At 36.2% G+C, this 15,451-nt stretch overlaps 1 protein-coding gene across 1 annotated transcript in view; it reads right to left on the bottom strand.

The window, feature by feature from the left end:
- LOC131496453 (ankyrin repeat domain-containing protein 26-like) overlaps positions 1-15,451 on the bottom strand; it is a 90,258-nt gene that overhangs the window by 55,547 nt on the left and 19,260 nt on the right. Inside the window, 3 exon segments of the mRNA XM_058702010.1 lie at positions 2,424-2,559; positions 3,139-3,172; positions 5,310-5,480. Of these exon segments, the coding sequence (XP_058557993.1) occupies positions 2,424-2,559; positions 3,139-3,172; positions 5,310-5,480 (341 nt within the window).

Consider the following 15,451-nt stretch of genomic DNA (forward strand, 5'->3'; position numbering starts at 1 on the left):
ACCACCAGAGTTGTTGTTTGTTTGTTTGTTTGTTTGTTTGTTTTAAGAAACAGACAAACTGATTCTAAAATTCACGTGGAAATGCAAAGGATCCAGAGTAGCGGAAGAACACTGAAAAGAACAGAGCAGGACGACAAACACTACCTGATTTCAAAAATCCTTATAAACTGGCAGTGATTTAAACAGCATAATATTGGTACAAAGATGGACAAAGAGATCAATGAGACAGAATAGAGCCCATACATAAAGCCACACATATGTGGCCAACTTATTATGACAAAGGAACAATGGCATAAAGTGGAGAAAACACAGCCTTTTCAATAAATGGTGCTGGAACAACTAGATATCCATATGCAAAAGAATTAACTTGTATCCATACTCTGTTTCACAAATAAAAAAAGAATATAAAATAGGTCATAGATCTAAATGTAAGACCTAAAAACTATAAAACTTCTAAAAGAAAGCATGAGATAAAAGCTTTGTGACCTTGTGCTATGCAAATATTTCTTAGATATGAAAACCAAAAGCAAGAATCATACAAGAACAAATGAATGTGTAAACTGGACTTCACCAAAAAGAAAAACTGCTCTTTAAAAACACTGTTGAGGGGCGCCTGGGTGGCGCAGTCGGTTAAGCGTCCGACTTCAGCCAGGTCACGATCTCGCGGTCCGTGAGTTCGAGCCCCGCGTCAGGCTCTGGGCTGATGGCTCGGAGCCTGGAGCCTGTTTCCGATTCTGTGTTTCCCTCTCTCTCTGCCCCTCCCCCATTCATGCTCTGTCTCTCTCTGTCCCAAAAATAAATAAAAAACGTTGAAAAAAAATTTAAGAACACTGTTGAGACAAGGAAAAGTCACAGAGTGGGAGAAGAAAAACCTTGCAAAAAAAAGAGAGGTGAGAAAGGAACTGTACCTAGCTCTTTCCACCATCTTTCTGTGCCACCATCATGATGCAAGTGAATGTCGTGGCAGATGCTTCCCAAAGCATAACAATACTGAAAAGAGAAGCAAACGCCAGGTTCTTACTAGGCCATGCTCCAAAGACATTGTCCACTTTCTAACTGTGATGATGAAGCATGGTTACACTGGTGAATTTAAAATCATTGATGATCAAAAGAGTTGGGTAAATTGTTGTGAAACTCACAGGCAGGTTAAGCAAGCATGGAGTGACTGGCCCCAGAATTGATGGAAAATGCAAAGATCTAGAAAAATGGCAGAATAATCTGCTCAGTTTGGTTTCATTATACTGACCACCTCAGCTACAGTCATGGACCATGAAGAAGGAAGATGAAAACACACAGAAGGGGAAATCCTGGGATTCTTTTTCTAGGGATGTAATACATATGTGAAAATAAAATGCCTCAGTGGAAACAACAACAACAACAACAACCACAAAAAAAAGAAAACAAAATAAGGAACTGTGTCTAGAATATACAAAGAATTCTGAAAACTCAACAAGTAAGAAAACAAACAAACAAATTTTTAAAACAACCAAAGATTTGGACAATTCAAAGAAGATACACAGATGGCAAACAAGCACATGAAAATATGCTCATCAGTTATTAGGGAAATGTATATTGAAACCATAATGAGATATATACTAAATATCCATCCGAATGGCTAGGATTCAAAAAGCTGACAATACTAAGTGTTCATGAATATGTATGTAGGAATTGGTGCTCTCACAGACTGCTGTTGGGAATGGAAAACCGTACAACTCCTTTAGAAAACAATTTGGCAGCTTCATAATAAGGGAATATGAAGGGACATGAGATTTTTAAGGGTGATGAATATGTTAACTGTCTGGATTATGGTTATCGTTTCATACGTGTAAACATATGTCAAAACTATCAAATGACACACTTCATATATGAACTAAACTTCATATATGAACTAAAAATGTTGGAAACGAAAAGCTCTTTCACAGGAAGAAATGTCTAAAACAGTGGATAAGACACAGACGGAAAGAAGGATGTAAAACAATACAAGATGAAGCCAGAGGACTGTGGCCTTTAACCTAATAGCAATGAGAAGTACTAGCTAAGCTTTAAGCAAGGGGGTACCATGATGAAAGACACATTGTTTTAAAACATATACTAATTATGGTTGCAGTGTAGACCAAGGTCCTGGGAGGTAGAACAGCAGGGAAAACAGTCCTGAAGTTATTTCAGTCATCTAGGAGAAAAATAATGACCTGAACTGGGTGAAGGCACAGAAGAGAAGCAGAGTTAACAAACACATTAGATGTGCCATTCCCTCTAAGAAAGGTACAGTAGAAATGATGACTCTTTGGCTGAGAGGATACAATAGTTCTGCTTTTATTTTAATATAAAACATATTTCTGAGATGAGCAGCTCTATAATACAGCAGTGTTCTATGGTGCAGTAGTAGGCAAGGTGTGCACATATTACTACAGCAATATACGTACCTTTACAATCCATGCCAAGTTGTTCAATCAGCAACATGAAATTCTTAGAGTAAGGCAACTCACAATGCTCTGAAGCTGCTTCAGATGACTGAATGAAGTCGACAAGATCATCCATAGAAGTAATTTGCTTTTTGACCTACCAATGAATAATACCATTTCAAAATGTCCCCCAAATATTTATAAAATATACTAGTTGTAGAGAAGTGATAAATAGCCATCTTTTTATAAAAGCAAAAACAGGGGCACCTGACTGGCTCAATCGGTTGAGCATCCGACTCCATTTTGGCTCAGGTCATGACCTCAGGGTTCCTGAGTTTGAGTCCCACGTTGACCTCCACAATGACAGCATGGAGCCTGCTGGGGATTCTCTCTCCCCCTCTCCCTCAGCCCCTCCCCTACTTGTGCGTGCTCTCTCTCAAAATACATTTTAAAAATAAGTGAATGAACATTTAAAAGCAAAACCATAGAGACTTTTTAAAAGAACGGATTTTTATCAAAAAGACACTGTTATCCATAGCTAGTATTTCTAAATAACTTTTTCACAGCAAATGTCTCTACAACAAAGGAAGATTTTCTATTTTTTCACTACATCTTTCATAAAGTAATTTTTTGCCACTGAACAATATTCCTAACAAATATGTATCAAAATAATATAATAAAATAAAAATAAAACAAATAATAAATAAAATAAAATTACATTGTCTCTTTTGCTTACCTTGTTCTTTTTCTTAGAAATTTTCTTTGCAGGTCTGAAAAAAAAAACAATTCTTTTCAGGCAAATATTAAATACTTAAAATACAAAGCGTATCTAAACCTATTGTTTCTGATATAAAATCTCTGCATTTGAATCTAATTTTCTACAAAGGGGATTAAACAACAGAGTAACATTAAACAACATAGAAAACATACTACTGCTAATATTAACAAGGGATTAGGTGTATCCAGTTGTAGTATATGTGCTGCTGAAGCAAGCACAACAAAGTACTAAAGTTAGGTAATAACTAACAAAAGCAAAGGAAAATCCTAATGCTACTTGCATTATTTGATAGGAATGATACCATTGTTTGTGTTGTTGTCATTTTACTAAAAATAAACTTTTACTGGCACTAAAACCTACTTGGAAAGTGCAAGTTAAGTCCCTATATGAAAGAACCCCTTTTTAACAATCATGATATTAACGTGTTGAAGACTCACTATGCAACTACTCTCTAGGCATTACTATGAGCACTTTACATGTCTTCAAGGTATTTGAAGCCCCACAACAATCCTATGAAGTAGGTTATTATATTAGGTATTTTACACAGGAAGAAAATGAGGCACAGAAAGTCGAAGTGACTTTCCCAAGAAGACCTCGTCGCTGGCCAAGAACAGACCCTGAATTCAAACCCAGGAATGTGCCTTCAAAGCATGTGTTTTATACTATGTGGTTAAAGTAATACTCCAGTGTTTCTAACTAATATGACAGCAAATGAATCTATATTATGATTCGATTTCTAGCTATAGTGATACATAACAATTTCTGAATCTTACACATTTTTTAAGAGACTTTATACTTGGCAAGATGAGAAATCTACTTTCAATAAACTAAAGATTTGCTTCTTCTAGAGAAGTTCCTCAACAGGCATTCATTCATTCATTCATTCATTCCACTGTTTAATTCCACATTTAACACATACTTATTGAGCATACAATCTGTGTCAATGGCACTGTTGGTACAGGAAGCATGGTTTTGGTAATTTAGAGCTCTCTAGTCCAAAAGGAATAATCTGTTATGGATTACTAGTTTCTTTTCCAATTGTAAATAAACAAAATCTTCCCCTTTCCCCAGAACCTAAATAATATTAATTTAATAGAACCAGATACTTTAAAGTCCCTAACACAATCATAGCTATTTGTGATACTATCAAAGGCACTGGATATCTAAAATCATCAAGGAAGGATTAGTTTTATTCAGAATGGCCTCAGTGTTTGCATACATTTATGATAAGGGTGTGTGTGTGTGTGTGTGTGTGTGTGTGTGTGTGTGTATACAAATATATACATATAGAACTTATACACATATACTTATATATACATATATAAGAAATTATACATCTAATTTGAATATTATGCATATACATATACATATGTATATTATACATATAATATACATATAATAAATATACATATACATACATATAAGAAATTATATAGCCATATATATATAAATATATATATAAATATATATATGTAAATATATATATAAACATATATGTAAATATATATATATATATATATATATATATATATATATATATACTTGCATACATACATATATATTTTTAAATCTGCATATTCAATTGTATGAGAATACCCCATTGTGGAACCAATTCAGAATAAACCAACTTCTTGCACAAAATCACATGAATAAGAGTACTAAAGACAATTACTATAATCTTTAAAAGATAATGTAATACAATCAACAAACTTCCTAATGTTTGGAAATGCAAACAATATTAAATTAACTAACCATGTCTATCTCTATTGATCATTTCCAACAGAATACATACTCTAAAAGCTCCCATCTTAAAATAAAAAGAGAAAGAAAATGCCTTTGCAATTCACATTCTTTTTCAGTTATCATCCATTTCTCTATTACCTTTCCCAATTAAAATGCTCTAAGGAGTTGTTTACACTTACTCATCTTCCATGCTTCCATGGTGACTACTGAAACTGCTCCTTGACAAAGTCACTTACCCTCATCACAACTTTTCAAGCAGTGTGTTTGATATGTTGAGTATTTCTTGCTTTAGCTTGGACCTACCTGCACTACAGCATTTTATTTCCACAAAAGGTAATCACTGCTAAAATTCCTTCACAGGCACATAAAGAATTTATAGATTTTACCTGCTTTCATGCTGATCCTTTTCACTGAAATGGCTGCCATCATTCTTTTGTAGTGGACCACCAGTTAGGGAATCTGCCTTCTGCAACACTGGTGTGATCACAGATCCTTTTGATGTCCCTTTTTCATTTTCACCTTTCTTTAACTTCTTCACATGTAAACCAGGTTCCCTCCTTAAAAAAAAAAAACAAAGCCATTAAAAAGCCATAAAAAAGCCAATGTTTTCTAATAATTTTACTGATAAAGAATAAAAAGACCATTTTCATCAAGTTCTGAATTTTACCTATCTGACTTAATTTGATTAATTCAGAGAACAGTGCTGAAGTACCAACCGTACAAAAGGAAATACTCATCTGTTGCTTCAAACACAGGTAAATATACAATTAGAATACAATGTGATTTGTAAGAATTGACATGTGAAAAGCTGTAAGTGAGGACGAGAAAGGCTTTACTGAAGAGGGAAAATAAACAGCAGAGGTCACCAGGGAAAGAAACGGGAGAAAACCATTTTCTTAGAGATTAGAATGTGAGCACAAAGATTACACAGATGGCATCTAGGTGCCTTGAAAGGAAAAAGTATAAGCTTATAGGAACTTGGAAAAAAAACCATAAAATACATGGAAGCAAGTAGTAAGAGATCAGTCAGGAAAGAAATTCTGAAGAACCTTGAAGGTTACACTAAAAAGTTAGAGTTCATTTCCTAAAGGCAGTGACTCTTAGACATGGGAGTGATAACTAGATGTGTGCTCTATTTTTGGCTTTGCTTTTAAATATAAGAATGCTTAATTTCAACAAAGTTTTAAAGTAGCAGGAGGTCCATATAACATGAAAGAAGAAATCAGGGAAATATCTTAGGGGAAAAACTACTTTTAAAATACCCATATGTCAGAGCGATATCAGTATCATAGCTGAACAAGATGTACGTTGTTGCGTCTCCCCACCTACAACAAACTGGCATCTTATCCACCCACGGGCAAAACTGCCTTTGCAGGAGCTGTGGGGATCTAGCACTATATTCCAAGGGACCGAGGAAAAGTCTTGCCTACCCGTGCATCAGGTAACAGGCAGACATACTACAGTCTAATCTGTGGACCTAGCAATAGCCCATAAAGCGCCTCCAGCCCCTCCCTCTCAGCCACATCGGTGAGCCCCTCCCTAGAAAACACTCTCTAAGATAATCACCCGTGGATGAGAGAGCCTTTTTGGAAAACCAGGTGTCCTGCAGAGAATTTCCAGCATCCCACTGGAGCAAAAAAATCAGGTTTGGACACACTGAAGAGGTAGTCATTAAAGATTGGAGGAGGTGACTGCTACTTCAAATGCAAAGACAGCAATGCAAAACTGCAAAGAATATAAAATATCAAGGAAATATTATACCATCAAAGGATCACAATAATATTCCAGTAATCAATCGGAAACACAGGGAGATCTGTAATTTAATCAAAAGAGAATTCAAAAATAGCAGTTTTAAGGAAACTCAGTGAGTTACAAGAAAAACACAAAAAGCCAATTCAATAAAATCAGAAAAACACTCTATGAATAAAATGAGAAGCTTAACGAAGAGCTGGAAATAGTAAAAGCTAACTAAACAAAAATCCTGGAGCTGAAGAGTATAATGAAGGAGATGAAAAAAGCAAGAGTGATCACTGACAGGAAATGGGTCAAGCAAAAAAAAAAATGTGAATTGAAAGACAGGAACTCTCAGATTATCCAGTCAGCAGAGAACAAAGTCAAAAGAATGAAAAAGAGTGAGGAAAGACTATGTGACTACAAGTGAACCCTCATAAGGCTATTAGCAGTTTCTCAGCAGAAACCTTACATTCCAGGAGGCAGTGGGATTACATATTCAAAGTGCTAAGAGAAAAAAGACTACCAATCAAGAATACTTTACTCAGCAAAATTATCCTTCAGAATCAAATCGAATAAATACATTTGATACACCGCATTAACAGAGTAAAAAAAAGTCATATCATCATCCCAGCATGGGAGGAAAAAGCATTTGACCAAATTCAACATCTTTTCAGGATAAAAACTCTCAACAAAGTGGGTACTGAATTATCACACCTGGACATAATGAAGCCCAATATGATAAGCCCATAGCCAACATCATATGCAGTGGTAAAAAACGGAAAGCTTTTACTCTAAGTTCAAGAACAAGGCAAAGTTGCCCACTTGACCACTCCTATTCAACAGGATAGAGGAAGTCCTAGCCAAAGCAGTCAGGCAAGAAAAGGAAATAAAAGGCATCCAAATCAGAAAAGAAGAAATAAAACTGTCTTTTTTTGCAGATGACATATTCTTATATATAGAAAATCCTGAAGATACCACCAAAAAGCTGTTCCAAGGATGAAGGATACAAAATCAACATTAAGATGCAGGGGTGCCTGGGTGGCTCAGTCAGTTAAGCTTCTGACTTCGGCTAAGTTCATGATCTCGTGGTTTGTGGTTCAAGCGCCTTATTGGGCTCTGTGCTGACAGTTCAGAGCCTGGAGCCTGCTTTGGATTCTCTCTCTGTCTCTGTCTCTCTCTCTCTACCCCTCCCCTGTTAACACTCTGTCTCTTTAGCCTCTACTACAAAGCTGTGATCATCAAGACAGTATGGTATTGGCACAAAAACAGACACACAGACCAATGGAATAGAATAGAAACCCCAGAGGTGAACCCACAAATGTATGGCCAACTACTCATTGACAAAGCAGGAAAGAGTATCCCATGGGAAAAAAAGACAGTCTCTTTCTTCTGGGAGAACTGGACAGCAACATGCAGAAGAATGAAACTAGATGACTTTTCTTACACCATACACACAAATAAACTCAAAATGGATGAAGGACCTGAATGTGAGACAGGAAACCATCAAAACCCTAGAGGAGAAAGCAGGAAAAAAAACCTCTTTGACCTCCGCTGCAGCAATTTCCTACTTGGCACATCTCCAAAGGCAAGGGAATGGAAAGCAAAAATGAACTATTGGGACCTCGTCAAGATAAAAAAGCTTCTGCACTGCAAAGGAATCAATCAACAAAACCGAAAGGCAACGGACAGAATAGAGAAGATATTTGCAAATGACATATCGGATAAAGGAAGGGCTAATATCCAGAACCTGTAAAGAGCTCACCAAACTCCACACCCACAAAACAAATAATCCAGGGAAGAAATGGGCAGAAGACATGAATAGATACTTTTCCAAAGAAGACATCCAGATGGACAACAGATACATGGGAAGATGCTCAACGTCACTCCTCATCAGGGAAATACAAATCAAAACCACACTGAGATACCACCTCACACTGGTCAGAGTGGCTAAAATGAAAAAAATCAGGAGACTACAGATGCTGGCGAGGATGTGGAGAAACAGGGACCCTCTTGCACTGTTGGTGGGAATGCAAACTCTGGAAAACAGCGTGGAGCTTCCTCAACTAAGTAAAAATAGAACAACCCTATGACCCAGCAATAACACTGCTGGGAATTTACCCAAGGGATACTGGAGTGCTGATGCATAGGGGCACATGTACTCCAATGTATACAGTAGCACTTTCAACAATCGCCAAATTATGGAAAGAGCCTAAAAGTCCATCACCCGACGAATAGAGAAAGAAGATGTGGTTTATACATACAGTGGAATGATACTTGGCAATGAGAAAGAGTGAAATCTGGCCATTTGCAACAACGTGGATGGAACTGGAGGGTATTATGCAAAGTGAAATAAGTCAGGCATAGAAAGACAGATACCATATGATTTCACTCACATGTGGATCCTGAGAAACTTGACAGGAGACCATGCGTGGGGGGGTCGGGGGAAAAAGTTACAGAGAGGGAGGGAGGCAAACAATAAGAGACTCGTAAACACTGAGAATAAACTAAGGGTTGATAGGAGGTGGGGGAGAGGGGAAAGTGGGTGATGGGCATTGAGAAGTCACCTGTTGGGATGAGCACTGGGTGTTGTATGGAAACCAATTTGACAATAGATTATATGTAGTAAAAAAAAAAATGACAAAATCAGCATCAAGAGATCAGTTGCATTTCTAAACAATAACAATGAAATAGCTGAAAAAGAAATATAAGGAAAAAATCCCCTTCCCCAAAGCATGAAAAAGAGCATAATACTTTGGAATGAATTTAATCAAGGACTTTCTGAAAGATAGGTACAGTAAAAACTACAAGACATTGGTAAAAGAAACAGCAGAGACACAAACAAATGGGAAGATACCCTGTTGTTTATGGATTCGAAAAATTAGTATCATTAAATATCCACATTACCTGAAACCACCTACAGAGTCAATGCAATCCTTGTCAAAATTCCAATGACGTTTTTCACAGAAATAGGAAAAGCATTCCTCAAATGTGCAAGGAACAAGAAAGACCCCAAATAGCCAAAACAATCCTAAGAAAGAAGAACAAATCTGGAAGCATCACACTTGCTGGTGTCAAACTATTACAAAGTTATGGTAATAAAAACCGTATGAAGTTGCACACACACACACACAAAACAAAACACAAAGATGAATGAAACAGAATCAAGAACCCAGAAATAAACCCATGCATAAAGTCAACTAAAAACCCGTGCATAAAGTCTCTTTGTTAAGAGACCCAAGAATACTCAAAAGAGAAAAGGTAATCTCTTCAATACATGATGGTGAGAAAACTGGATATTAACATGCAAAAGAATAAAACTGTGCCTCTACCTTACACCACTCACAAAAGTCAACCCAAACGCAAATAAAGACTTCTATATAAAGTCTTAAATCATAAAACTCGTAGAAGAAAACATAGGATAAAGGCTCCTTGACATAGATCTTACCAATGATTTAGGATAGGACATCCAAAGTACAAGCAATGAAAGCAAAACCAACCAATGCAATCAACAATGTTTCTGCACAGCAAAAGAAACAAGCAACATGACGGAAAGGCAACCTATGGAAAGGATGGAAACATTCGCAAGCTACAAATACGATAAACGTCAATATCTAAAAATGTGTAAGGAATTCGTACAATTCAACAGCTAAAAATAAATATAATTAAAAACTGGGCAAGGCACCTTAAAAGACGTCTCTCCTCAAAACATATTCAAATGGCCAAGGGTACATAAGAAAGTGCTCGATATCACTATTCATCAGGAAAATGCAAATCAAAACTGCAGTATATAGATATCACTTTGACCTATTAAAATGGCTATTGTCAAAAAGACAAGAGATATCGTTGGCAAGGATGTACAGGAAAGGAATTCCTTGTACTCCTGTAGGACTGTAAATTGGGACAGCCACTATGTAAAACAGTATGGTGGCTCCTCAACAAACTAAAAATAGAACCTCCATATGAGCCAATAATCCCATTTCTGGGTATATATCTTAAAGACATGACATCCTTACCTTGGAGAAATATCTGCAGCCCTATGTTTATTGCAGCATTATTTACAATAGTCAAGAAACAACCTAAGCATCCATCAGTGGATCCATCGATTAAAAAATATGGTATACATTTACAATGGAATATTTTCAGCCACAAACAAGAAGGAAATCCTGCCATTTGTGGCAGCATGAGTGAAACTTGAGGGCTTTATGCTTAGTGAAAATAAGTCAGACACAGGAAGTCAAACACTGTATGATCTGACTTATATGTGGAATTAAGAAAAAAATGCGTGAAAAACAGAACAGACTGGTGGTTGCCGGGGTTAGGAGGCTTTGAGAAATGGGTAGATATTGGTCAAAGGGTACAAACTACCTGTTACAAGATTAATACATTCTGGGGATTTAATGTGCAGGATGGTGATTACAGTGAACAATACTGTATCCTATCATTGGAAAGTTGCTACAAGACTAGATCATCACAAACAAGAAATGATATTTATGTGAGATGATGGAAGTATTAACACTATTGTGGTAAGCATTTGACAATATAAAAGTGTATCAAATTAATACAGGTACACCTTACAGTTACACAGATGTGTGTTACTTATATCTCATAAATCTGGAAAAACTTCAAAAATTCAAAAGTACTCATATGTCATTATCTATCGCTCAAAAATAAAAATCATCGGATTAGTTATGCTTTTGTTTAAAAAAAAATGGTTTGCGGCGCCCGGATGGCTCAGTTCATTAAGTGTATGACTTTGGCTCAGTTTGTGATCTAAGGGTTTGTGGCTTCGAGCCCCACATCGGGCTGTGTGCTGACAGCCCAGAGTCTGGAGCCTGATTTGGAATCTTTGTCTCCCCCTCTCTCTGCCCCTCCCCAACTCTCACTTTGTCTCTCTCCAAATGAAGAAACATTAAAAAAATTTTAAAAAATGATTTGTTAACTTTTGTATACTTTTAGCCTAATATCTAATCCTAATAGAAAAAAATGGGGGATTCCCCAAAAAGAAAATTATAATTCTGTTTTCATGGACTAAATGCATGCAACAGAATATTATTACCATACAGCTATGTACATTTCCAAAAAATAATGAAATTTCCCACAGATTATTTAGGACTTAAACATGAGCCCCGAAGAGCACCAAAAACAAAAACAAAACTAACAATTGTTTTTTTTTTTTCAAAAAAAACTGTTATACAGATAACTTTTCTCATGGAAATAACATCCAAGAAAAGAAGAATCTTTCTGAAAGCAATTATCAAACAATTCCTCTTGACTCAAACTTCAAAAATGAATCTGTAATTATAGAATTTGAAATAGCTTTCATTTTGAACCCAGTCAATAGAAGCAACCTTTAAGTAGAAAACATCTGGTGAAAGCCACCTCAAACTTAGAAAAAACAAAACAAAACAAAACAAAAAGAAACCCTAACACGTAGCTGTGGTAACAAGAAGCCACCAGAATCAGTTTTAAATGTGTTAATCAATGTGCACCAGCCCTACTCACCAACCAATCCATTTCAGCTCCTTCCTTCTGAAAGACAGCGAATAAAGGACAAAAATCACTCCAATACACATGCTTCAGCGTGCCAACCAATCCACAACAGTCTCACCCAAATAAGCATGGTGCTTCAGATGATGACAAACCATTTAATTTTCTGAAAGTTCCCCAATCCTTAAACTCCACTCTTCCCCAAACCCTGTATAAGAATAGCAGACTGCTCTGTTAGAAAAGACTACACCTAACCAGCATAGCTCGCTCTTATTTGGAAGTGATCAATTCCAACTTCATCTTTTTATTTCAGATATTGAGGGCTCATAATCCTTTGGCAAGAATTTTTAAAGTCCTATAAAAAATTGCCACCATATTTTAGTTTCCTTAATAAATATAAAGGAAGTTTGCTATTCCTTTGATACATTTCACCATAATGAAAACTAACATAAATACAACTAAAAGAATAAGTAGCAAGTAAACACAATATTGGGTCCCCCAAAATCCAAAAACTGTATATAACTGGCAGGTTTAGTTGTCAGAATGAACCCACGCCAAACTTTGTCAAAGTGGGGACTAGTATTAGGTTAAAAAAATTACACACAAGTTAAACTCCGTTCACTCAGTAAACATTATTGAGTAATGTTTACTAGTACTATATAGTACTAGTACTATACTATAGTTTACTAGTACTATATAGACTAGAACATTTTCTAGGCATTGGGGACATGGCAATGAACAGATAACAATCCTATTCATGAGTGAAGTAAACATACAATAACAATAAGCTACACAGGCAAAATATACAGTATTAGAGGAGAAAAACTAAAGCAGAGAAATCACATTTGATGTGTTATAGGGAAAAGGGTAGTTGAAGTACTAGTCAGGATGGCCAAGAAAGGCCGTGCTGAGAAAGTGACTTTTAAGCAAAAACCTGAAAGGAAAAACAAACAACAAAGGAAAAATCAAGCCATGAGGTATCTGAGGGAAAGCATTCCAGACAGAGTTAACAGCAAGTACAGAAGTATGTCCAAAGTACTTAAAGAGTAGTGAGAAATCGGTATGGCTGGACAGAATGAAAGGGGTAGAAAAGAGTTCAAATCAGAGAGAGAGAAGGAGACACCTGATCATATACAGGCCTTGTCGGCATTAGGAAGAGTTTGGGCATGTACTCTGAGTGAAATGGGAGGCAATTCGGCTTGGAGCAGAGGAAGGACACAATCCGACTTATGTTTTACTAGATCCAATGTGTTTAGAATTAACAGAAATCGGAAAAACAAAAGGAAGAAACAAACAAACAAGAAGACCATTTAGTTACCTATTATACCAATATAAACAACAGATGACAGTCTATTGGTCATGGAAGATGTGTTTGGATTCTGGATATATTTGAAGGAAGACGTGACAAGATTTGCTGACAGATGAGATGTGATGTGTATGAAAAAGAAAAAGAAAATAGAAGGAAAAAGTGAAAGGAAAAGAAAAAAAGACAGGAGTCAAAGATGACACCAAGTTTTTTAGCAGAGCAACTCATAGAACTGTTATTAACTCAATTAGGAAAGACATGAAAGGCAAATATTAAGAAGGAATATCAGGAGTTCAATTTGGGACATGTTAAGTTTGCAATAGCTATCCAGAAAAAGATATCAAGTAGGCAGTTTGATATGCGGGCCTGGAATTATGGAGAGAGATCCGGGATGGAGATATAAACTTGAGGATCATTAGAATATACAAGATAGTAAAAGTCAAGAGAAGGAAAATCAAAGGCAAATTCCTGGAAGACATCAATGGGTTAAAAGGTGGGGGACGAGAAGAAACAAGCAAATCAGGCTGAGGTGTACAGACTAGAAAGGCAGCGGGAAAATCAGGTGAGTGAGTGATATCCTACAAGCAACATGGAGACAGAATTTTGGAGGAGAGAGTTTTCCATTGGGTCAAATATTGCTGAAAGGTTAAGTAAAATGAGATGTATGAAATTATGTTTAGATTTATTAAAGTGAAAATCGGTGGTAACCTTGAAAAAACAATTCTGGAGGAGAGGGAAAATTGCTACAATGAATTCAAGAGTGGATGGGAGGGAGGGAAATCAGGATCAAAGAGTGAAGAAGGCTCTTGAAGGATTTCGTAGCTAAGTGGAATGGTCATGGTTGATCTAATTTTCTATTATTGCTGTAGTTTTCAATTGTTACATAATGATTAGGTAGTATTTTTGTAATATTTGGAAGTCTTAAAAATTGCATATATGTAACAGTAGTTTTTTTTTTTTTTTTTTTTTGCTTTTTTGAAATACCAGACCAAGGTAGTAAATAACTCACAAAATTATACACTGAGAAGACTCCTTAAAAATTTTCTAGATATATGATATTATATAAGCTGATTACCATTTTTCTCATGCTTAGAAAGACCACAGAAAAACTAAGTTTCAAGGGCAGTATTTCATGCTTGATAAAAATTATTGAACTCTAAGGGCACCTGGGTGGCCCAGTCCTCGAAACATCCATCCCTTGATTTTGGCTCAGGTCATGATCTCTATGTTCTCTAGCATCGAGTTCTGCACTGACAGCATGGAGCCTCCTTGGGATTCTCTCTCTCCCTCTCTCTTTGCTCGTCCCCCACTCACGTGTTCATGCTCGCTCTATCTCTCTCTCTCAAAATAAACAAACATTTTTAAAAAGTCACCCAACTCTAGGATATTTTATACTATCCAAAGTAATGAGTCATATTAAAATTTTATACACAGAAGAAAAGGGGTTGGGAATGCAGAAAATAGTCCTACTTTGTAAACTGAATTGTACAAATTGTATAACATGAAGGTACTGTTGAAAAATTTGGTGTGGTTCATGTTGAAATATATTCTCTACAAAGGCAGGATAATGGCATGCAAGCAAGGTACCTTTATAAAAACGATTCATTGCATTACCAGCATCTTGGTTTATAGCACAGGGGTCATGAAATGTTTATATAGAATATGAGACATGTTGCCACATGAATCCTCTTGACAATATTCAGACTAAGTTGAGGGTCCGACGTTGGAGCACTCATGCACTGGGAAACAAAACCAAAAATCTAAGAACTAGGAATTTTGTTGGTAGACTGCCAGTGTAGCAGGGAACTTCTGTTTGCAATTCAGTAGATATTAAAAGTATTCTAACAAAATGTGCATAAGACATGACACCAAACCAAACCAAATGCTTTAAATATACTTTGTTAAACCATCAGTACACATAGACCTAAATTCATTTTTTATTTTTTATTTTTTTTATCGTTTATTTATTTTTGAGACAGAGAGAGACAGAGCATGAACGGG

The sequence above is a fragment of the Neofelis nebulosa genome, chromosome 15 (genome assembly GCF_028018385.1).
Source record: "Neofelis nebulosa isolate mNeoNeb1 chromosome 15, mNeoNeb1.pri, whole genome shotgun sequence".
Taxonomy (NCBI): Eukaryota; Metazoa; Chordata; class Mammalia; order Carnivora; family Felidae; genus Neofelis; species Neofelis nebulosa.